Here is a 25,331-nt window from a genome sequence, read left to right as displayed (position 1 = left end):
TATACTATTCCCTGGAGATCCTATAAAACCATTTATGAATGACTTTGAGCTATCTTGAAGGCAGTAGAGCCCAGACATATTTTTGAGATTTTATTTTCTAATTCTGTAGTTTAAAAAGCAACCAGCAATAAAGTACGCCTTTTGGACTAGAAAAAATAGCATAGAAAACATGCTGAGCCCAATGAACTGTTCATTTTGGTGTTCTTTGTAGAATGGCAGCCAAATTTTAAAAGATTTATGTATTATAAAGCCACGTCTTTCTCTTTTATAAATTTCTCACTCCTGTTCTTTACACTTCTGTAAATGTAAGAAAGTTGTCTCACAATTTCATATGGGATAGTTTGGTGACCTAACTTAGTACTGTCATTTGAATGCTTCAAACTGAGGTTTATTATATCTCACCAACTACTGATTTTCTTTTTAAGTGGTGATGAAGATATTGTAACTTATTCTTCCTATCACAAAATCAAACTGCATCCAGTTTTGGTTGATGCTGAGACTCTAGAAAGAGTACAAAGAGAAGCAACAAAGATGATTAGGGAATTAGAAGGTAAAACATATGAAGAATGATTGCAGCAATTGGATATGTCTAGTTTAATGAAAAGAGGGAGAAGCAGTGACATGATAGCAGTGTTCCAAAGCACCAAAGGCAGAACAAGAGAAATAGATGGCACCTAATCAAGGAGAGAACCAACCTAGAAGTAAGGAGAAATTTCTTAACAGTTAGAACAATCAATTAGTGAATGGCTTGTCCCAGAAGTTGAAAGTTTTTAAGAAGAGATTGGACAACCACTTGTCTGAAATGATACAGGGTTTCCTCCTGAACAAGGGGTTGGACTAGAAGAACTCCAAGGTCCCTTTTAACTCTTATTATGTTAAGATGCACTCAACCAACTCAACCATGTGATGAGAAGGAATGTTGGAATAGTGCTGTGGGAATTGGTTATCTTATATTGAAGTGTACGAGAAGAGAGAGTCAAACTGAAAGAATGAGTTACTGAAAAATATGTCATAGAAAAATATTACATCTTTGTACAGTAACTTGGCAGCTTGCAGTCCACCATGTAAAAAAAAATCATGCTTCATTTGTGTGTGTGTTGAGATTAAAATGCAAAACAATTAGTAGAAAACAATACCAGATTTGTGATTTTGTGGGATGCAATCAAATCTGGATTTAGAATAATGAATAATAACAAAGCAATTTGTGTGTATGTGTGTGTGTGTGTGTATAAAAGTGATAGATAGATAAAGAAGCATATCACAATAACTATAAATAATTAGAGTGAGGTAGCAAAGAAATGATGAAGTATATATGACATAAAATGTTACCAAAATAGTTTTTATTAATTGGAAAACACAAATCCATTGCTAATAAAATGTCTTTTGATTATATTACAGCAATATCCAATGTATTAATTTAAAACTCTTTAAAGCAAACTCACAATTTAAAACTCTCAAAATAAACAGAGATTTAATTGAAATATGAGACTTTCCTTTGTCCTATATTCATTTTTAAACAGTCATCAGTCTCCACATACATTTTTTAAGACAGAAAAAAAAAACTCCACTCAAACAGTAAAATACATTTTCCCCCCATTAGGTGCATACCTTTCTTGCAAAACAAGCTTAAGTTACATTTGAAATGGTTTAGTATTCATTTGTTAATTCTTTGTACCATGTAGTGTCTCTCACAAGTCAGATAATAAGATTTTCCTCATTAAATTGTTGTCCCATGAAGTAGTTCTGTTCACTGTGCAATGCCCAATAAACCACAGACCTAGATGGAGATTTGCAAAAGCTTTATTCTTCACAGAAAAAGGACACGGGGGATCACGCCCACTAAGTCTGTGCAAAGAGCACTTATGTAACAGTACAGTTTTTATAGGTATTTCCCCATAAGTCTAGCTTAAATCAACATCTCTTAGGTCTCATATTACCTTATCAATGTCTATTAATATTGCTTTGCTTGCATTACAATGTCGATCAGCAGATTTGCCCCTTATTTTGAGTAACATGTAGTACCCTATGCCATAATTAGTACATTACCCCCCCCAAGTTCTTTTTTCCCCAAGCCATAGCCTTACCATAATCATCTATTTCTATACTTGTGACTCTCAAGTTCCCTATTCATGCATTCACATTGTTCCATTACTGCATTAAGAGCAAACATGTGCTGAGGATTTTACTAGCTAAGCTGATTCCATTATTTTGTATGCACTGGCAGCTGATTGGAAAATGTCTGCAAATAATAATTCCCTATAGACTAGGATTTTAGGGGAGGGGTCTTATGACCTTGACTTCAGAATTCTAGTCTGAACATTTTAGCTTTTGCATAACTTATTTTTGTCATTTTTATGGATAGGAATAGCTACATCTATAAATGAAATTAATCACTTTCAATCTTCCATTTGTATCACTGAAAACATACTTTATGTAAAATACATACATTGTATCAGTGATGATGAAATATTAATGTTAATTAATATCTCAGTTCTCAATCCTCAAAGATATGATGGCCTAATAGTCATCCCTGATTTAGGAGTAAAACATGAGTGCCCCTCCCTGCCCCCACCACCCCAGCAAAAAAACAACAACAACTAAAGAGCTACAAATTTGGAAAAATTATTACAAAGTAATTATTCCAGGATTTCACTGGAATAATCATTGTAAACAGTTACAAACAATAACAACAACAATAACAACAATAACATGTTGAGGTAATCAGCTGATTCTGCCTATCCAGCTGGCATATTGTTTGAATATACCTCGCAAAAAAACTGTTAAACCAGAATGAGCTTTGATAAATATTTAACCCACTTGTTGTTAAAACTTGTGCTCATCACATACAGTACAGAAGCACTGAACGGAACTGGTTCCACTGTCAATGTATTTTATCATTTTTAGACAGCATCAACTTCAGGTTTGCTTGGGTAAAATGCCTCTAATTGGCCAACACCTTAGTTCTCTCATATCACTTTCGCCATGAGGACATGCTCCTTTTTAACAGTTTTTTTGCCATTTAGAATATAAATTAGAATAATCGCGTTGGAAGGGACCTTGAAGGTCTTCTAGTCCAACCCCCTGCTTAGGCAGGAAACTCTACACCACTTCAGACAAATGAATATCCAACATTTATTTATTTATTTTATTTATTAATCCATTTTATATGCCGCACCCTTTCCACCAAGGGACTCGGGGCGGCGTACAATTTACTACACAACAATAAATAACAAGGAGGAGATATACAAAAAGCATTATACAACACATAATAAATAAATAATCAATTAATTAAAAACAGCAAAAAGCAATTAAAAAACAATTAAAACACCCAAAGTCAAACCTAATTTAAAATTTTATCCAGAGGGATTAGAATAGCTATAATTCAGGCCAGGCCGGCTAGTTGGAACAGGTGGGTCTTGAGTTTTGTGCGGAAGGAGCGGAGATCGGTTGTTGTCCTAATGTCGGGGGGGAGGTCATTCCAGAGGGCTGGGCCCATCACAGAGAAGGCCCTGCCCCTCGGCGCCGCCCTCTGGCATTGCTTGGTGGACGGCACCCGGAGGAGTCCCTCTCTGTGAGAGCGAACATCTTCTTAAAACGTCCAGTGATGGAGCATTCACAAGTTATAGAGGCAAGTTGTTCCATTGATTAATTGTTCTAACTAATTTATTTGTTTGTTAAATTTATTTGCCATCTATCTTGCCCTGGGGATACTCTAGGAGGCTTACAACAATAAAAAAGAAGAAATGAAAATAATGTAAAGAGCACTGAAGTTAGATAATTCCAACAATGTGGTAAAAAATGTTATCCCCCCAAAAGATATGGGTCCAATGCCACCTATCTTTTTGAAATGCTTTCTACTTTTCACTATCTATCTTTATGTAGTGAAGATGCAGCTTCAGATAAGACTTGAAAAAAACCCTAATTTTATTTCATTGGATTGATCTGGAAAAGTTTGACTGATCTAAGCTCACCCAAATAATTTTGTGATATAGCAGGAAACTGGATCAAAGATACCCCAATCTAAGTCTATGTTGTTGGCCACACTAACTATCAGTTTATAGAGCAGCATTTTTCCTTAAATATGTATGCATCTGGGTGTTATTGAATTGCAAATTTGATTTGCAGCTGCTATGTAGATCTTTGCCAATTTGTTAATGAATTCAAAAGTTCCTCAACATTATAATCAAACTGCATTATATATGAAAGAGCTGTTCTTGTTATTCCATTACAATGGTCATTTATAATGTATTGTAGATATAAGAAAATGGCAATCCAACTTAAGTACTCTTAAGTTCTTTGAGGAGGGGATGTTGCTACTTGATATAAATAATGGTGGACTGATAAGGCAGAGTCAGTAGCAGCCACAGCTGGCTTAGTTTATAAATAGAGAAGAGTTGGGATAGCACATGGCAGGGAATAGGAATTGGGAAAATCTAAGAATCCACTCAAAGATTGAGTGTCACATATAAAGTATCTAGGTGACAGGAAAGCACAGTAGGAAGCAGCTGGAGATTTGTTTTGCTCTCCATCGTGCTTACATCCCTGGCCTTTGAAACACAATTGGTAAATTTTCATTCCAATTTTTAATTAATACTCATAGCAAATATACTAGATTCCTACCCATCCAAATGATTATACTTGCATTGCAGTTGATAATATCTGGGATATAATAAGTAAAGGGACAAATAAAAGCAATAGTGTTGTTGATTTCTATTATTACTTGCCTACCCAAGGAGAAAATGTGGATAATGCAGACCTTACAAAGAAATGAAATTGTAACAGTGAAAGGCTTTACCCTGATATCTGTTTTGTAAAAATGATCTGCATAGATTATCCTTCCAGGAAATTCCTGCCTCTCCTTGCTGACAACTTTCTCCTTCAAACGGTAGAAGACCCAAGAGAATCAGCTACACTTGAATGTATTTGGTACAATGGGTATATTTGATACAATCAGTGGCTAAAACTTAGCCTAGGAAGTGGAAATAACAAGAACAATAAGCTAAAGTGACTATAATATAAGAAGTTCATCTTTTAAGGGAATCTAAAACTGACCATCAAACAACAAAGTGGTTCCCCCGCCCCTCAATTCTTAGAGAAATAAGAAGGATTCCACAGCTGGACAAGTTATTTGGAAAATGAGTTTAAAAGCTGTTGAAATCCTTAAAAGGGATTTCCAGAAGCACAATTACTATATCATTCTTTTAAAAGAAAATCACAAAGAAGTCAAGATAGCTGGAGAAAAAGTTTAGTGATGATCTAAGAACAACTACAAATACATTACTGTAAGGGAAAGACAGCAATGTATTTGTAGTTGTTCTCTTTGCAAACAAAACTCATACAAAATCATGATATTGACACAGAAGCAGTATTTTCCCATTCTAGAATCCATGATCTTAGACATTTGCCATTTAATAAATGCTTATATGAATTCATTCCCAAAAGAATGCTGAGGAACCATTCATTTAATAGCTGGGGGGGTGGGGGGTTTACAATTTATAAGGCTAAAGAATTGGTCAGCCTGATAGGATGACACCTCAAACAGACTGACCTTGTTATGAAGCAGCATTGCTTGGAAGTACAGCTAGTTAAAACACTGGCCTACATATAAACTCACATAAAATAGTGCTTTCTGCTAACATGAGTGTTGATATATTTGGATTTATAACAGATAGCAGACAAAGATGAATGAATAATACAAGCACTGTTATCTGATACATTGTGGATTATTTAGAGAAGACTAGCTGAGAATTGCCCTCATTTAGAGATGCTTCAATTATACCTTGTTTGCTTGCTAAAAAGTGTTCTGCAGTTTATAACAATAACATTATCTCAGTTAATAATTTCTTGGAAAGCTTGTGCCAGATCAATCAGGTAGAGTATATTCATTTGAATAATAAGAATTTTAGATAAAGCATTCCAACCGCTCTGATGTATCGGCCTGCTGTTATTGTGCAGAGTTAAGTCAAAATTTACTAAGAGACATTTTGCCAAAGCAAAGTCTGATATTTTAATGTTTCTATTCTACTTTGAAAAAAAGAGAGACTGTTTTGCAGATTTTTCTTTTTTCCTTTTGTGGTGAATCATATTTTTCCCATAGCAATGAGGAATTCAGGTTTCCAATGCTGTTACTATTTAGCAATAGTAAAACAGTGGGGGGAAGTAAATCTATATTAGTATTGTATCCACATAGAAAAAATGTGGGTGTGTTTTTCTTCTCCTTTATTTTGCCCATAAATAAGGACTTATAATTATGAAAACTGGTTTAAAAGGCTTAGATCTAGTTGTATATTAACATTTCTTGTTTGTTCATTGGTTTGCACTTTTTATAACATGTCCTAATATGTAAACTCTGGGATGCATAGAATGTGGGGGGGGGGACCTGCATTAGAAAAGAAAAAACAACTTTCAAGATATACATCTTAACAGACTTGTTCTCCCTGCTGATCAGACTACTGGAAATGCGAGAGGTCATATAACCCTCCAGATACAGAGTTACATAACATAAGGGGCCTCTACAACAGCAGCAAAAAGGTGCAAAAAGGGACGCAGTGGCTCAGTGGCTAAGCCACTGAACTTATCGATCAGAAAAGTCAGCAATTAGGTGGTTCGAATTCCTAGCACCGCGTAACGGAGTTAGCTCCTAATACTTGTCCCAGCTTCTGCCAACTTGCAGTTCAAAAGCATATAAAAATGCAAGTAGAAAAATAGGAACCACCTTTGGTGGGAAGGTAACAGCATTTCATGCACCTTCAGCATTTAGTCATGCCACATGACCACGGAGATGTCTTTGGACAGCGCTGGCTCTTCGGCTTTGAAACAGAGATGAGCACTGCCCTGTAGAGTCAGGAATAACTAGCACGTATGTGTGAGGGGAACCTTTACTTTTACCTTACAACAGCAGCAACAAAATCTTGGGAAGGTAGTGATGGCAGATGGAACCACAGTATGAAATTTCTACTTTGCATAAACTTCAAAGGCTTTCATTCATAGCCAAGTGAAAGTAAAATGTCCCATTTCTGAGTTTTAACAATCAATTGAGGTGCGGTCTTCATTCCATTTCATTTCATCTCCTTCTATTTCAATTTTTTCCTCCATTGGCATTTGTAAAAAATCTGTAATATAGACAGAATGCATTGTCATGGGTGAAAATTGAAATCTAGGTTTGTGTTTCAAATGCTCATAAATAACTTCAGTTATTTTTGTTCTTGGAATAGAAGTAATAAATATGTAAAACTATAGGGAGATAAATCCTGAATGTGGATGGATGTACTCGGTAATTAATTGTTTGCTGCTCAGTCTCAGTTAAAAATGATCAAACTTAATTTGTAAAACTAAAAACAAAAAGGCCACCAAGAGAAAAATCCACAAATATGGATTTAGATGAAGCAAGAGATTTCAAACTTAAAGCAAAACAAATTATCTTTTCACATTCATCAAAGAATATTAAATCAAGAAACAAATTCATCACTATACATGCAAACAATAGTGTTCTCTAAATGATTTTCTCTGTTTTATGGACTTACTTTTTTTTAAGGTTTAGAAAAATATTGGTATTTTAAAGCTGTATTTTTGAACAATTTTGTTACACAATATTTTGTACAATATTTTGCACAACAGTATGTGGGTAAACAATGAACTTTGATGGACTAAAGATCCATTCAGACTGCTTTTTTTCTTGTAGCTTCATTAGTTTTTAAATAAAGTGAGAAGGGAAGTTTGTCATGTAAATATATGTTGGTGACAAACTGCATGGCTGCACAGCAATGACCTTAAATGTACAGAATTTGTTGATATTGTTAACAGTATTTCATCCCGAAGAATTGGGAAGAAACTATGCCAGTATTCTGTATTGGTAGCTAGTATTTGGAATAGAATAGAATAGAATAGAATAGAATAGAATAGAATAGAATAACAGAGTTGGAAGAGACCTTGAGATCTCCTAGTCCAATCCCCTGCTTAGGCAGGAAACCCTACACCACTTCAGACAAAAGAATATCCAACATCTTCTTTAAAATGTCCAGTGTTGCAGCATTCACAACTTCTGGAGGCAAGTTGTTCCATTGATTAATTGTTCTAACTGTCAGGAAATTTCTCCTTAGTTCTTAGTTGCTTTTCTCCTTGATTAGTTTCCACCCATTGCTTCTTGTCCTGCCCTCAAGTGCTTTGGAGAATAGTTTGACTTCCTCTTCCTTGAGGCAGCCCCTGAGATATCGAAACACTGCTATTATGTCACCCCTAGTCCTTCTTTTCGTTAACTAGACATACCCAATTCCTACATTTGTTTTAGCCTCCAGTCCCCTAACCATCTTGGTTGCTTTTCTCTGCACTCTTTCTAGAGTCTCAACATCTTTTTTACATCGTGGTGACCAAAACTGAATGCAGTATTCCAAGTATGGCCTTACCAACGCATTATAAAGTGGTATTAACACTTCACGTGATCTTGATTCTATCCCTCTGTTTATGCAGCCTAGAACTGTGTTGGCTTTTTTAGCAGCTGCTGCACACTGCTGGCTCATATTTAAATGGTTGTCCACTAGGACTCCAAGATCCCTCTCACAGTTACTACTATTGAGCGAGGTGCAACATATACTGTTCCTGTGCATTTTGTTTTTCTTGCCTAAATGTAGAACCTTACTTAGATGATTCTTACATAGAATCATTGAATAGAATAATTCTTAACCCTGGTATTACAGATTTCATATAAATGCTTCTTTATTGATTCCTGAGCATCCAGTTTCCAATATGAGCCATGTTTCTGTACCTTTCTCATATTTCCTCATCCTTTTTACGTACGTATAATTGATATAAGTTCTTCATTACATTTGTATTTTGTTATGTTTGCATTATGAGCAAATCCACATGAAGGGACTGAGAGATGGGGAAAATGCATCCTGCTTTGACAACTTGTTCTGTGGTGGTACACTGGAAAACATAAGCCTTATGAGCTTTAAGAGCACTTTCTAATGGTGCTACTGTATCTATCTAAAGTGTTTTTTCCACATTGAATGCTTTTAATTTTTTCCATAAGGCTGTGGTTTAAGAACATGGTTATCTTCCTTTGATTTATAGGAAGCAATGGTAAATTTTCTATAAAGTCGGAATTCACCAATCATTGTTCTTCCAAACATGAGAAGAATATAAAACAATATTTGATTTGATTTTGCAGTATAAACTATGTACTTATTTGTTTTATAACTATAAATTTTAAAACCAAAATCTTATGGCATCTCCAGTTCCCTGCGTAAGTGGATAGCTGTGTTCCTATCAAACAGGCAACATTTATTCAAAATAGAAAATACCCTATCAAACTCTGCACCTGTTAACAGTGGTGTCCCTGCTATTCCTATTATCAATGTGAATAGCAGACATAAAAAGAAGAGTCTATTTCTAACAGTATATCAGTAGAAATTTGGAAACCTGATCACTGTAGACTTTTCTTCACTGCTCCATTTCTTTGATTATTTCATGACTCAGTCTTTCCATTGATGAGACGTCTTGTTGGTTTTTGATATGAGCTTAATGCAATTTAGTTAGTATTTATTGTGCTTCACTTACTAATAATTATAATTTAATAATTTATTAAATTTCTAGACCGCCCCCTCTCCCCGGAGGGACTCGGGACGGTGTACAGGAATAAATTTAAAACATACAAACAATCATACACACAGGTAAAAATCAATTAAACAACCCCTGTACAATTTATAAAAATTAAAAACTTAAACATCTTGTATAATAAAATTATTCTGAAGATATTCACAGCACAGGTGGCACGGAAATACTATCAGGAATTGACCTCAGCTTCAATTTTATATATCAGTGAGAAAATGTACATAAGCGTTATACTCACCAGATGATTTCATGAAATATTTGAATGTACCTTGAATTATTTGCAAAAATAATAATAAAGGTAGGAGTCAAAATAAATAAAATAGATTTCTAACTTTACCTACAGTCTTTCCATCCAAGTAGGTCACAAATAATATGAAGCAACTATAATTCTTGATTAATTTGTTTAATTTTTGCTTATTGTGGTCTTTTCTACAGTACATTTACAATAGAGCTCAAACAGTAGATTACTGGCCTGGAAAAAAAGTAGTGTATGGATGCAATTAATTTGCACTTTGTAATGGAGTATGAACTTTTCATATTTTGCAGAACCGTTAGAGGAACTAAAGATCAGAAGTCACAGTACCGAACCATTACCAAAGCTGGAAAACAAAGACAAAGGAGGTCATCATGGGTCATCTTCCAGAGAGCCAATAAAAGCTCAGGAATGGGATGGAACACCAGGACCATCACTTGTGTCCAACCGACTTGGAAGGTCTTCGGTTAGTCCAACCATGTTGGCAGGAAATAATAGTTCAGGTAGGTATAGTTAGACCCATTTGCATAGCAGTACAATAAACAAATAGTACTATGGATAACTAGTGAAAAGATCTGTGAAATCCACAAAAATCAAGATTGCTTCAACATGGATGGTACTTCAACTAAATGTAATCAGGGGATAATTATCTTTCTTTGGCCAAAATGATATGCCAAACAAGAACATGGAAATACTTATCTAACGGCAAGCTACTTTAATTCTTCTCCATTTAATGGGATACATTAATATTTTTTAAATTAAAACTCACCATATTTTGTGTATTGTTGGCATTTTCACAGGAAATGTTGGACTGAAAACATGTGAAAATTTGGCTAATTGCTTTAGACTTGTGCCATTTTGCTCTGTCACATTTGTCCAGCTCAGAAAACTAATTACACAGGATTGTATATATATATAAGTTGACTTCTTGTTTACTTGCCAAATCAGCTACTTCTGTATAAACATTATCCTTGCTTGCTGTAAGGATGAGTAGAAAGTTTTCGGCAACGGAGTCAGCTGAGACTGGTTTTACACGGTGGGATAAAGGAAAGTCATGGTAGTTTTCATGTTTCCACTACAATGAAAATTGAAAGCAAGAGGCCATTCTTCCCTCCATATCTTCATCCATCCTAAATACAGCTGTGCTCGGAGTTTTGTTCTTTTTATACTTCTGTTGTAGAATTGATTGTGATGTGATGTCGGCCAATTAGATCCATTTTTTTCCTTTCTCAGTATAAGTGACATGCTACAATATTGTACCACCAAGAGCAAACTAATTCCCTACTGAATCTACAAATCTATTGCTGCCCTTGACTGCTGTGTTCATTCTTGAATTTTGTAGCTCTTCAATAATGTTGCAAGGATGTTTCTTATCTGATGGTTTTAAGTCATCTTCCACCAGAGAGTTCAGAAAGGAAATAGATTTCAGTGATTTTTTTGTATACATGTCACCTCCTTAAGAATATGCTGTTGCTTTTTCAGTGAAAACCATAGGGGTTCACAAAATGGAATTCTTTAGTGAGCTTAATGGTGGATATTTTGAAGAACATTTCCTACAAGCTTATAGCTGCTGGGAGATGGTATTTTGCATTGCCATCTGCTGTTGGAAATATGCACTGCATCTCATTTCCAAATACTGGTACTTCCAACATTATGTTGTCTATATGTGGATGTTTTTAATAACTTTATTCCAGACCTTGCCAAATCACTCCGCAAATCATTTAGCAAAACGGAATGCTTGCCAAATGCTTGTAAAATCATTTGGCAAAACAGAAAATAATGAGGGATCTATTCTACCTGATTCTTAAACTTAGATGTTACAACACCATTGTGGAAAAGAAAAGGATGCTCTTCTTTCTTTCCCATTTCTTCCTTGAAATGTGATTTTAGTTCACTTCCGAATAGTTAATGTGTCTGTGTGTGTGTGTGTGTGTGTGTGTGTGTCTGTGTGTGTGTGTGTATCCCCACTATCCCTGTATGCAGAAACATGTATATCACTAGTGGGATTCAAACTTTTTTACTACCGGTTCTGTGGGTGTGGTTTGGTGGGTGTGCTGTGGCTTGGTGGGCATGGCAGGGGAAGGATATTGTAAAATCTCCATTTCCACCCCAATCTAGGGGAAGATAATGCAAAATCCCCATTTCCTCCTGATCAGCTGGAACTCAGGAGACAAGAAAAGATGGGGATGGGGCCAGTCAGAGGTGGTATTTACCGGTTCTTCGAACGACTCAAAATTTTCACTACCGGTTCTCCAGAACTGGACAGAACCTACTGAATACCACCTCTAGTGTATATACATAATCCCAGTATTGGTGTTGTTCAATGTTGCTAAATCAAATACATGAAATATAAATGATGTGCAAGGAGTATTTCCCCCAAAATAATAATTTTGATTGCAGTTGTGGAGAAGTTTTGATCTTTGTATGGACTGTGATGGATTCTAATTTCTGTCACTACATAGAAAGCCAGAGCCTCATATCCCACTGTATAAAAATGGCATGTCTGGCCTATTCCACATGCTGGATAAAAGAGTCAGCTGAAAATTGAAGAAGCAATGCCAACCTTCCTACTTTTGTTGACATACGGTACTTAGGAGATGAGTAGAATCATTTCTGCAGATAAAAAGTTCTTCAGTGAGCTATGTAATGTGTAGAAAATGTTTCAAAATGAGTGCATAATGTCACAATGTCATAAATATTTATTTTAAAGAATGCTACATATTTCTCTTGGCAAATAAAAAAGTATTCCTAAAGTGCAGTCCATTTGATTGCCTACATCATTGCTCAGTTCTTTTTACTATAACTATTATCATTACCATTGCTATGATTTTAATCCTTTAGAACATCTTATAATCGTAAGTCCTAAGTTAAAATATAGGATTCTTTTTTTTTCTAAAAAGGAAATCTTGTTAAGTAATTTTGCCTGCGAAATATTAATTGCAATATTAGTTAAAATAATTGCAATATGAAAAATATTTACAACTCTGAATTTTCCTAGTGATCTGGACTACAAGGACCTACCGATTTCATGTCTGTGGGGATGTTTCCTATGTCAAATTGAATTAGTATGATGTGTGTCTGGAAGGGAAAGCAATGATATTATGTTCTTTTTTTTAAATCATGTTGGAAATGTTGTGCATATCTAATGTGGAGTATTGTGACAGCATGATTGTTGTGGTTTGTAGAATCAATTTTATCTTCTTACACATGCAAAAACAGCAAAATGCATCTGAATGGTGGTGATGGTGAAGATTTTAAAGAAAAATGTGCATTTACTATTTTTTGTCTTTCTAAACTCTGATCCTCGGAGACTGCATGGCAAATTTTTGTGTGGCAAGTTTTGTTCAGAAGTGGTTAGCAATTACCTCCTTCCTGAGGCTCTGAAGAACTGTCTTGCCCAGTTGGCTTTGTGCCTAAGACAGGGGTGTCCAAACTTGGGAACTTTAAGACTTGTGGACTTCAACTCCCAGAATTCCCCAGCCAGCATGGCTGGCTGGGGAATTCTGGGAGTTAAAGTCCACAAGTCTTAAAGTTCCCAAGTTTGGACACCCCTGGCCTAAGACAAGGATAGAAAACATAGTCATCCAGTTTCTAGCCTGATGTCTTAACTCAGGGGTGTCAAACTTAGGTCGTGATGACAACATCACATGACATATCAGGACTTTTTCCCCCTTTGCTAAAACAGGCATGGGCTTGGCCAGTGCGTGATGCATCCGGCTGGGAGTTTGACAGCACCGCCTTAACTGCTATACCAAGACAGCACTCTAAACCCTAAGAATTAGGACTGACACTTCAGCTCTTCAATACTTCAGCTTCTCCCAAGGAATCAATATCTTTGGTGCCAACCACTCCAACTCTCTCTAAATTGCTCCAAGGCCTGCAAAAAAGGATACTGAATGCTATAACTGGTCTATGGGCTGCAAGCTGCCCACCCTTGGTCTAGATGTTACTATTTAGTTTTGGAAACTGGCAACACACAGTAGGACAGTTTGAACTCTGAAACTTCTGAAGGTTTAAATTAGGTCCTTAGCAAGTCACTGGCCTTTTAAAGTATAAACAACATCCCAATTTTCACAAAATGCTTCTTGTTTATAATTTCTAGCCAGGATATAGGACAGACCTAGATTAGAAGTACCTTTTTAAAGTTGGTAAACTGATCAAGTTATTGGGGAACCAATTAAATCAAAGGAGTGGGAACTTCTCTATGGGGTGGAGGCCAAGGCCATAGGAAGCCAAGAAGTTGCAGAAAGCTTGAGAGATGGACAGAAAAGAACCACACCATTCTCTCTCTACACAGTAATATAATGACTGCAAAAACCCAATAAAATAAATATCCAAATATCCTGAAAATGAGATAGTAAACCAGAAAGGGGAAAAAATTACATGCAGGATTGTTGTAATGCAAATGTCAGCATTTAATTCCTAGTTACATGAGTAAGGATTTTGAATATTGTATAGGAATGAATACCCTTTACAACCTTTCCCAGCCTGTTTGTTTCTAGTTGTGATGGTCAATGGTAGCAATGGTCAATGGTAGCAGTGGTCACTGGTAGCAAAGTAGCAATGGTAGAACTTATCTGGAGGCTCCCAGGTTGTGCAGGATAAATATAATAACATTCATCATATGAACAGTAGCATTTGTGGAGTTGAAAAAAGAAAAGTGGAGTTAGTAGAAATAAAACATTTCCATTTGTCCTATTCTCTTCTTGTAAACAATTAATTTATACTAATAAACAAGATTTTTTTCATTATTTTGGAAGCAAAAAAATAAATAAGAGGATGGAGCATTTACAAGAGATCTCTAAAATGAGAGAACTTGACATTTTTACAGGCATATCATCCTGGAAATTAAAGAAGAACAAACACAATCTCTCTCTTTCTTTGATGTCAGATGAAAGGATTTTGTTATTATAGACATAATAATCTTTTAGGATGATGTACATGCCCAGCTGGAAAGGCTTGATTTTATTGTACACAATTCAGAAATTGTGGTAGGCAAGGATTTGTCAGATTTTTATTTTTATTTTTTATGATCAGCAATATACAATGCCCTTAGATGGTGGTCAAATATCAAGCATGCACAGCTACCAAATCCATACATATTTATGATATAACTACTAAAAGATAAGCAGTAAGTTGACCACTTCATATTCTATTGGAATGAAGGAAAACTATGGAAATTAGGTCTCAAAAGTCCTTTTTTTTTTCAAAAGGCAACGAGTGTTTTTTGAGGAAGAAGATATTCATCCAAGAAGTTGATGAAGCAAAGTATCTTCTTCCTCAAAAAATAGTGCCTTTTGAAAAAAGCACCTTTGAGACAACTATGACCTGGATGACTGAGAATCTTCATAGACAATGGAAATTATGATAGAAAAAGGCTTCAAATTCCTTCAGGTTAACAGTGATAAAGAATCAACCCTTTGTTTTCATTAAACATTCACAGCTACCAATTCTACACATACTTTGTTTATGTATGACAGTTATCAAGACACTATTGAAAGATACAGTCTCCCTCAAGTTACACTTGACTCCTGATGATTTCATAGACACATCCATGCAGTTTTCTTGGCAACCATACAGGCCTGATTTCACACTGTCTGTTTCTGTAACGTTTAAACTACATTCATGGTATTTACTGGTAGTTTCTCATCAGTGTAATAACTAGGCCTAACTTTGCTTTGCTTCTAAGCCAAGACGCATTGGTCACCTAAATGCTGCTATTACTGAAAGTATTTGGTCAATTAAAAAATAAAGCATAATAGTGAAAGATAGATCTTTTTTAGCGATGAAAAAGTGGCCAAAAAAAAATCTTGCATTAACTCTTCTCCAATAGCAGTTTGAGGAAAGGTGAATCTTAGCCTTCTCAGGTTCACCTTTAGCATACAGCCACAGGATGGGGAACTGAGAAAGGAGGCACTGGATCAACATGTGAGATTTAGGTTTTAAAGCAATATATTAGCTAAATTTGAAAATTCTGACTTCTTTAGTAACAGAAGTGGGTTCCCCATAGGACACATAAGGCCACCTAGACCTTTGTTCAACCCCGAATCCTCCTCTGAGCGTACAATAAAATCCAGTGCAAAATGTGGAAATTCAGCAACACAATTTTTATAGCAAAATAAACAGAAACACATCAAAAATTCAAAAAGAAGAAAATAAGTGAAGAAAAACAACACAGATAGTGCTACCCTATATTTGAAAGCCTGTGGTTAGTTGTCTAAAATGAAAGTCAGCCTTAATATTTGAGGGCCATCACTCGATTACATGAGTAGGCAGGATGAAGTGTTGGGAGAGAAGCACATCCACGAGATGCTTCTTTTAGAGTTTCAACTAGAGTTTTCACATCTTATCCAACTTGGAATGACAGGAAACATTGCCAGGAATCATCAGCCATGATTAAAAAGTTGAAGAGCTGCATGAAGCCCTGGAGCTACAATTTATCCAGATTGGACCCTTAATTTAAGAGAGTGCAGAAGTCTTCTCTAATCCATTCGTTTTCCTTTCCAGAACCGAAATCAAGCTGCAGATTAGGGAGATCTGCTTCCACATCAGGTGTTCCTCCTCCCTCTGTTCCTCCTCTCAGGCAAGCCAGTGAACTGCAACCGAGCCAGGTACCATCGTTAGCCAATCGTGAATGACTTCCTGTGATGCAACATGCCAAATGTTCTCCCTTCTGTGTTTGTCTACCATCTGTTATTGTAAATTGTTCTTCTGCGTGTTTTGGTTTGATTTCTGTTTTTATGATATATGTCTGTGTGTGTGTCTCCCTTTCATAAGCAAAGAAATCTTATCGTTTCTAGCATCAAGCTTTCTTTGCAATGGTCTCCTCTTTAACATTTATTTGTCTCCATTCTGTAATATGAATATGTATCTTTTTTACTCTATATGTAGTTAGTTGAATGTCTTGTTTCATTTTTTTAAAGAAGTAATTTTCTTTTCTGAAAAATTCTGATGAAAAGCAGCATTTTATACATTTGTGTTTTATATAATGTATATTTCTTTCAAGCATCTTGTCTATACCATTTTGTACTAGACAGTGACTTTGTATACACAGTTTGAACTTGAATCTCTTTGTATTCTGTCATTTTGAGATAAGTGCATGAATAATTTAAAAAAATTAGTGTGTGTGTGTGTATATACATACACATATATCATGATTGTGTGTGTATGCATATATACATACTGCATATTCACACATAAATCCATGCACATACATACTCAAAAACACACAACTTAATAAAAAGCTTTATTTTCTATTTATGAGAAGTAATTTTGTTCCTTTGAAACTCCTAAATCACATATAATAGTATTGGGACGGATCCATAATATCCTGTTTTTATAAAATAGCAAAGATCTTACAATAAGCTGTCTAGATGTTATTGGGATTTTCATAGACTATGAATAACTGGGAGATTGATGTGTTCTTTGAACATGTTTTTGTATTTTCCTTCAATAGTGGGGTTCCAATGGAAGGATACATGTTATTTAATATTTGGGTACTGGGCAGGTTTTGCTGTGTGCCAGTATGCAAATTCGTATGGTCTTCAAACTGTTTGAAAAAAAATTATACGTTAAAGGAAATGTAATTCTTTGAATAAAAGCTGTTAGAGATAAAAAGAAAAAAATCCTGCAGCTTATCTAAGCAATCTTTACATGCTGAGAAAGAAAAGTTGTCTCATTCAATTTTTATCAAGAAGCATTTAGGCTTTTTTTTCTCAATACAATTATTCATTAATGTGACTTGTAGACCATATCTAATTGTTCAGCTGCTTTTTCTAGGTGGTTTATGAATCTTTATATATGTAAGTCCACATTTCAACTCTACAGTTATATTGCCCTCTAGTGTAATTTACTCCCAATAAATATATTCATGTGTGGTAGATAAATAGTGCATTTGAGACTCTCTGCTCATAACAGAAAGCAGCTATTCTCTCCCCAAATGTGTCCCAAGTTTCAGTCTGTTTGCCACCAGCTCATATAGATACAATATTGCCCTAGGTTTTGAAAATTTGAATGAAGTAAGTACACCTCAACTTATGACCATTTGTTTAATGATCTCTTGTAGTTACAATGCCATTGAAAAAAGTGACTGATGATTTCACCCAGTTATCACAGCATTGCTGCAAACACATGATAAAAATTCATGTGCTTGTCAACTGGCATGTATTTACATTAGTTGCAGTGCGCAATAAAATCACCATTTGTGACTGTCCCAGGAAGCTTCCAATAAGCAAAGTCTAATGGGAGAAGCCAGCTTTACTTAACAACCACATGCTTCACTTAATGATCACAGCAAAAAGATTGTAGAAACAAAATGTGACTCACTTAAAAACCTCATTGTTTAGTGATGGAAGTTCCAGTTGTGGTCATATGTTGAGGACTACCTAGAGGTAGCAGGAGAAAGTGACAGAATGCTTTGGTTGGAATGTTTTGCAGTTCTCAAAACTTTTGAAAACTCTTCATTAAACCCTTCAAACTAACACAGCAGGAAAAGAAGTAGGTGAACATCTCTTTATCCCAATGAGCTCTTTTGCTATTTGGAGTGAGGTTTTGTTTTATGCTTTAGATGTGATAGTCTTATTTAAAAACTTGTATCTTGTTCAGAAAGTCCCTCAAATTACCCCTTCAAGAGATAGAAAAAGGCAATTTAGACCATCTGGGGAGAAAGAATAGACCAGAGCAGAATGCCAAAGTGATGTTGTCCCAAACCTGATATGTAATAACTACTGCAAAACATTCTTCCTGCCATGATGGTATGTCACCCATATCCATTCCTTATTTTGAAATGAACAGTCATGCCATAAAATTGCAGCAGTAAGCATATCCCTTTAGTGTTTTGCTATATATTTTATTGGATATGTAGCCACATTAACTATACTATAAAATGGGATGCAATGTTGGGATTGATGTAGCTAGATAGAATAGATACTTAATAATATATATATATATATCCAGTGTAAAAAATGGCTATTTGCAATATGTTGAAGTTCTGCATCTGCAGAAGTTGCAGAGAAGAAGCATCAAACCATGTATAAAACATGGAAGAAAAGAAGAAGACATACTTAGCTTTATTATATGATTGTTGAGATCATATCCAATGACATTTTTATGTAAGTGAAAGAGTTAACTTATGAAATAGCATATTCAATAATGTAATAGCATGTTATAGGAGCAAAAACTGGTGGAACAGGGCCTTATTTCACAAGTGTTATTAATGTCTTTCCTTAAATCCAAAGTATGAAGGCAATATTTAATCCCTCTTTCGATTAACATTTGTTTTGAAAATCTATGATGAGACTTAAAATGGTAAAGAAACTTTCCTATTTTAACTAATTTATGGACGAAAGGAATTCAAAGGAGATCCAGCATTACAGTTGCTATGTTTTATGTGGTTGGCCTATAACATCCATTAAGAATAGTAAAAATAGAGCTACAAAATTAACTTAAAACAACCAGTTTATATGTCTGAATGTCATAGCCGTAAATGAACCATCATCTGAAATATTTAATGATAACTCAGATGCACTATTTCTAGATGGGATAAAAAAAACCCTTACGAATTGATACATTCACCCAGTGTTAAGGATTCAGGGATACCGATTCACATATAGACCAGCTTTCCTACTTTACTAACTGGACTTCACATTTGTAGATTTTTAGTTAATCTTGAAGTTACAAAGTGCTTGAGCTCCCTTCTGTTTTACCTTTCTTTTATTATATTTATTTATCAGTACAAATATAACACACACACACACACACACACACACACACACACACACACACACACACACACACACACACACACACACACACACACACACACACACACACACACACACACACACACACACACACACATATATATATATATATATATATATATATATATATATATATATATATATAATTTCAAACATTTTTGTTTATACCAGCTTTGTAATTATCAATAATTTCATATGTCAAATCTACATGCTGATGTGGATTTATTATATGGGCACTGATATATCATTATCATCACCATCATCATCATCTCCCAAATTCTTAGAGAATCCCAAATTCTTAGAGAATCCCAGTGACTTATAACAGCAACCAAACAAAAACTTAACATCCGTACTAAAATATACATATTACAAAAATAGAAATAGATAAGTGACAATTATGCTGCACCAAACACAAATGGTAGAATAGTCAATGTCTCAAGATACTCTGGGACGCTTTTACCAATTTCTATAAGATCATCACCAAGTGAGCCACTCTGGCATCCGGGGGAGAATGACAGAGCTATGTAGAAGAAATTTTCTGGCCTTATCACTCACTCACCTTACTAGCAGCCTCTCCCTGAGGGATGTCCTCAAACAGGTTGATTTAAGACAATCTTATATCATCGGCCTGCCTGATATGTACCAAGAGATACAGAACCATTTATAAGTTGAAACTAATATCCAGCTAACAAGCTTAAATTGTATCCAAAAACCTACAGTATTGGCCCACAAAATAGTAAATGGTAAAATTATCCCTGCCTTGAATTCCAGTCAAAATGTTGACTACTGTATTAAAAACCAACTGTAACTTCTGTTCAAAGGCTGTTACATGTTAGTGCATTGCGCAAACCCAACGATATGGCCATGAGGCCGTGAGTCATTTTAGCCAGATCCTCTCACTTCAAGAAGTTTGCAACCCCAGAACTGAACAAAGATTTCTCTGCAGAGATATCTCAATATGTTAGAAAAGGTCTCCTTAGAACCTGACTAGTACTAGATTTAACCCCTAATTGAAAAAGTTCTATACTATTTTTTGAAACACTTCAGAATTATAATGAACAAAAAGGATCATTGATAGGTTTCCAAAAGTGTCAGAAAGCATTGTTGGGGGCAATATGCTGACTCTGTAAACTTCTTAGAGAAGGCTGTAAACTGCTGTGAAGAAGTATATAAGTCTAAGTTTTAGAGCTATTGGTAAATATATGTGTTTTTTTTTTTTTGAGTGTCAAATAGTTGTTGTGAGCCAATGGCTCCATCTTATGGCAAATATCGAATGTGCAGGATTTTATTTTTATACATTAGTTTTCTTAAACTTGGTTTTTCCAGGTATTTTGGAAAAACTATTTTCTTCAACTTGGTTTTTCCAGGTATTTTGTAGGAGAAATCTCATTATTCCTAAGTCACTATGACACAAAGCAGATTTATATAAAATTATGATAAGAAATGTTGCTGTCCTGTCATTTAATACTTTAAAACTTTATCCTGATCATGACAGAAATTTTCTTATTGTATTATAAGTCTGTTGGCTTTTCCTAATTTTTCTTGTTGTTAGTTATAACTATTAAATAATTAGTTAAATAAATAGTAATATTAATTAGTAACAGCCACATTCTTTTGATATATTATCAATCAACTTGTAATTATTTTATTTTCAGCACATATCAACACTTCAGACTTGCCTAAAAATGAGGAAAAATCAAATCCTAATTTATTAATGTTGATATTTTCAAGCATATTTTTTCTTGGCATGGGATATTTTCTGCATTTATTTTGGAAGAACTTCATATACTATTCAAATGGGGTATCAAATAAGGAGAAATTTATTGCAAAGTGCTGTAGTTCTTATTTTGGAATTAATGCAAAAATGGACATAGTTATTCTTTGGTTCCCCCTTAATTTTATGGTGCAGTTTTTGGATCAAAATCTATATACAGTAATATATTCATAGCAACCTGCAAGCAGCAAATGAAAAAAGGATAGCATGGACATGTTTGTTAAGAAAAATGGATAGGAAAATGTGTATATTGGGAGAAATGTATTACAGAAATTAATATGATTCATAAAACTGGCTCTAAATTTTCAAGCAGCTGTTTACAATACTATTGCTACTAGCAAGAGCACCATGGTACTACAGGAATAATTTCTTGAGCTAGAAGTTTAAAGAGTATCTGAACATAATTAAACATTAATCATAAATTAAAAGTCACCATCCACATGAATAGTGCTGCTTTTCCTATCATATTCCTGAGGTGTAAACCACATTTTCTAAAGAGAATAATTTATCTGGCTTTTCACTTCTTTCATATTCAAATTTTATTATAGCTGTTTTAAAAATGTTGTTTCTCTCTCCACTTTCAAAGAAGGAGTCACCTCTATTCTTCTGCTTCTGAATGCACCGGTTCCTTTTAGCAGTCATATTGTGCTGGACAAAAGCACTGAATGGTTTTTAATTTAGAGACATGAAAATTCCAACTGTAACCAGGATTGGGAAAGGAATTTCTAAGAAGCAAAAACAATGTTTTAGAGGGTTTTTTAGATTCTTTAATTCCCCATCACTTTGAGTAATTAGAGACCTTCACCAGTCTGATAGTATTTCTGGAACCAAATGCGCAATGGAAATATGAGCCCATTCAAAGAATCAATCTTATACCCTATCAGAAGCGTAGCTTTTTAAAAATGAAGCTCTCTTTATATTTACAGAATTTCTCAGCCATCATAGTCATTGCTAAAATTCTGAGAATTAAATCTACATAGCTAGAGGATGACAGGGTTGTGGGAAAACTGAGCAAAAATGATCTTAAAAATCAAAATCTCCATTGAGTCCAGCATGTGTTTTTCTTGTCAAGGGATTTGCCAGAATCTTCTGGAATTCTTCTTCTAGAGTCTTATCAAGGCTACAACCATAAGACTTTCTCATGGCTTCCATTTAAATGGCAACCATGTCGGACCCTACATAGCTTTTTGAATTTAGCCAAGGTTGACTTGGTACTTAACACTTTGAGAATTATTGTGTAAGTGCCTTTTGGGAAGTGGGATTCATTTGTAAAAGCAGCAGGGAATTTCATTCCTGCTGTTTTCTAATTCTATTGATATATGTGTCAATGGCTACTGAAAGTGTCATATGCTTCACTGAACAGCATGACTGTTAGGGATGTGTGAATATTTGATTTGGAGTTGAAAGCAAATTAGCTTAAATCTCCATACTGAATCAATTTTCTCAACTAAAATGCTTATTCTAAATATAAGTGTTAAATTCATATTCAGTGTATCCAAACTGAGTTACATTGAGTTGACCTGATATGGATTTCTTTGCACATGCTCGTGTGCACTTTTATACTCCAAATCATTATGAAAGAAATTGTTCCAGTTTGAATGATTCAACCAACAGTTCAAATTGAACTAATGCAATGATCTCTATCAAATAATCACACAAGTGGAATCACATGCTCTTAATAAATATTAGTTCTAGCAAAGCAATGCCAAGAGAAGTAAAACTACCTGGGCCTAAAAAGAACTGTAAAAATTAAATGTAACTGTCCTTTACAATACAAAGTGGGGTCCTTGAAAGGAAATGAGAAATCTTAACTTATTGACCAATTTCACTTTTACTTCAGCTTTCAGTTTTTAAAATTATAATTTTTCTATTCTGAATATGCATTATTTTTGCCAGTCAAAAACGTATACACAAATTGGTAGAGATGCTAAAATTAGATTGAAAAGAATGATTGGAAACATATCTAAGAGGCATTTTATTAGGAGGGAAATCTTCAGTGAACATTTATATATTAAGAGAAATATTCATAGAAACCCATCTACATTTGCATAGAAAGAATTGCAAACTGATGTGAAAATAGGAGATGAACTAAACATCTGAAAAATAAGAAACCTAAAGAAATTGGATTTGAAAAAAAAAATGTAGCTGAGTTTATATCATTCAGCTCATTCCCTTAAGAATCAAGAATTCAAAAGCTTTCTACCAGGATTGACGAATACAGTAAGTCAACTTCTCTTCAACTTATGTTTTGATGTTTTAAGTGGTTCATGGCAGAAAAATAAGCTTGGGAGGTTTTTTGTTCCTATTTTTATTTAATTTTATAAAAGACACTTTCCTTTAAAAATGCTTCAATGAGACGAGAATTTCAAATAAATTCTTATGGATGGAGTTTCTGCACTTATTAAGGAGTGGCTAAAGAGGGTGTGTGTGACTGTCCTACTTTTCATTTTATAATTAGCCATATCTACAGAGGATAAGTAGACTTCACTCTAGCAACCCAATTAATTGGCTTTTGCCAGCACAAACACACAGCACAATGCCTTGAGCATCCCTGCAGCCGAAGCAATAGGTAACCTGAAGAAAGACAGTATAAACAGTCAGTATAAACACTAAATGAAACTGTTTCAACTAAACAGTTTCATTTAGTGCCCATACAGAAGTACAATGGCACTGAAAAGTGACACGACCATTTTCCACACTTACGTTTATTGCAGCATCCCGATGGTCATGTGAATTCTGATGCTTGGAAACTCACTCATATTTATGACAAGGTTATGTGGTTGTAAGTCAAGGATTACCTGTACTTGTTTATTACTTCAGGCAACAATGATAAAAGCTTATGGCTTCTTTTAAATATTCAGAAATACAGAGTGAAAATGTGAAATTTGGTGGTGCCATAAGCAATGAAGAAAACCTAATCACTTCATTATCAATATAGCCTGATCTTCCTGAAATGTTCTAAAGAAAACTTCATAGAGAAATCTGTTGGGTCAGAAGATGAGAGTCAAGACAAGAGAAAAGGAAAGAGACAGTGATTCACTATCCGTAGTACTACAGATAGTTCTACAGAATCTGTATTACAGAATCAATATGGCTTAAAAATGTGAAACAGTGATGCTGCAAAGAATAAGTCCCCTCTGATAAAACCTAAGATGAAAAAAAAAATCCCATATAATTATATATCACAATCTATTACTTACAGTATTAAATAAAGCACCATTCATTTTGGCAACATGACACATTTTCTTGATATAACCAGTTAGTGGGTTCTCTAGAATATATTTAGAAAATTAATGAATTTGTTTATACCCATCTTTGATATTTCCATGATATTGTCACATTTTATTTTCTTTGTTTTAGACTGGATTTTAATATTTTTGCTGATCTCTGTAATATAGATTTCCATTTCACAACATACAATAAAACATATTTTCAAAAATGCATAGTGTCCACATATCATGATGAATCACAAGTAATATATATATACTATATATAATATATATATACTTAGCAATATGTATAAAACCCACCCATTAAGCAAGGTTATCATTTCAGACATAGTTCAGGCATAAATTTGTGATTGAGTTCCTTCAAATTCTCTTAACATAATAATTATATACTCTTAAAATTTAAAACCTGCCCAACCTTTTTGCAGAATCTCAACGTAATTTTAATTAGGGTTCTAAGATGTTAGAAGATATTATACAATATTTTGAATAACCACAAGAGGGAGCAATTGGTCTTTTTGTCTTTTAATACTATCTACTCCCCCCCCCCCCAAGACAACTGCTTGTACACTAAAATTTTAGTTTTTAACCTAGCATTTTAAAATCTGCTTTCAACTACAGCAGCAAGCATTTAACTGCCTTATAGTTTTCTATTCAACTGATCTCGATTTAGATATGTTTCCTCATAAAAGTGTCAACATAGTTTT

General features: G+C 34.6%; 1 protein-coding gene across 1 annotated transcript in view; it reads left to right on the top strand.

Annotated features, from left to right (window-relative positions):
- NYAP2 (neuronal tyrosine-phosphorylated phosphoinositide-3-kinase adaptor 2) overlaps window positions 1-25,331 on the top strand; it is a gene marked incomplete at its 3' end in the record, with an annotated part of 158,684 nt that overhangs the window by 116,510 nt on the left and 16,843 nt on the right. Inside the window, exons 4-5 of the mRNA XM_081956377.1 lie at window positions 10,156-10,365; window positions 16,370-16,473. Of these exons, the coding sequence (XP_081812503.1) occupies window positions 10,156-10,365; window positions 16,370-16,473 (314 nt within the window). The remainder of the gene's footprint in view (window positions 1-10,155; window positions 10,366-16,369; window positions 16,474-25,331) is intronic.

The sequence above is a fragment of the Natrix helvetica genome (genome assembly GCF_964273705.1).
Source record: "Natrix helvetica genome assembly, chromosome: 5".
Taxonomy (NCBI): domain Eukaryota; kingdom Metazoa; phylum Chordata; class Lepidosauria; order Squamata; family Natricidae; genus Natrix; species Natrix helvetica.
Note: the sequence above shows the minus strand (reverse complement) of the source record. Positions and strands in the feature narration are given on the sequence as shown.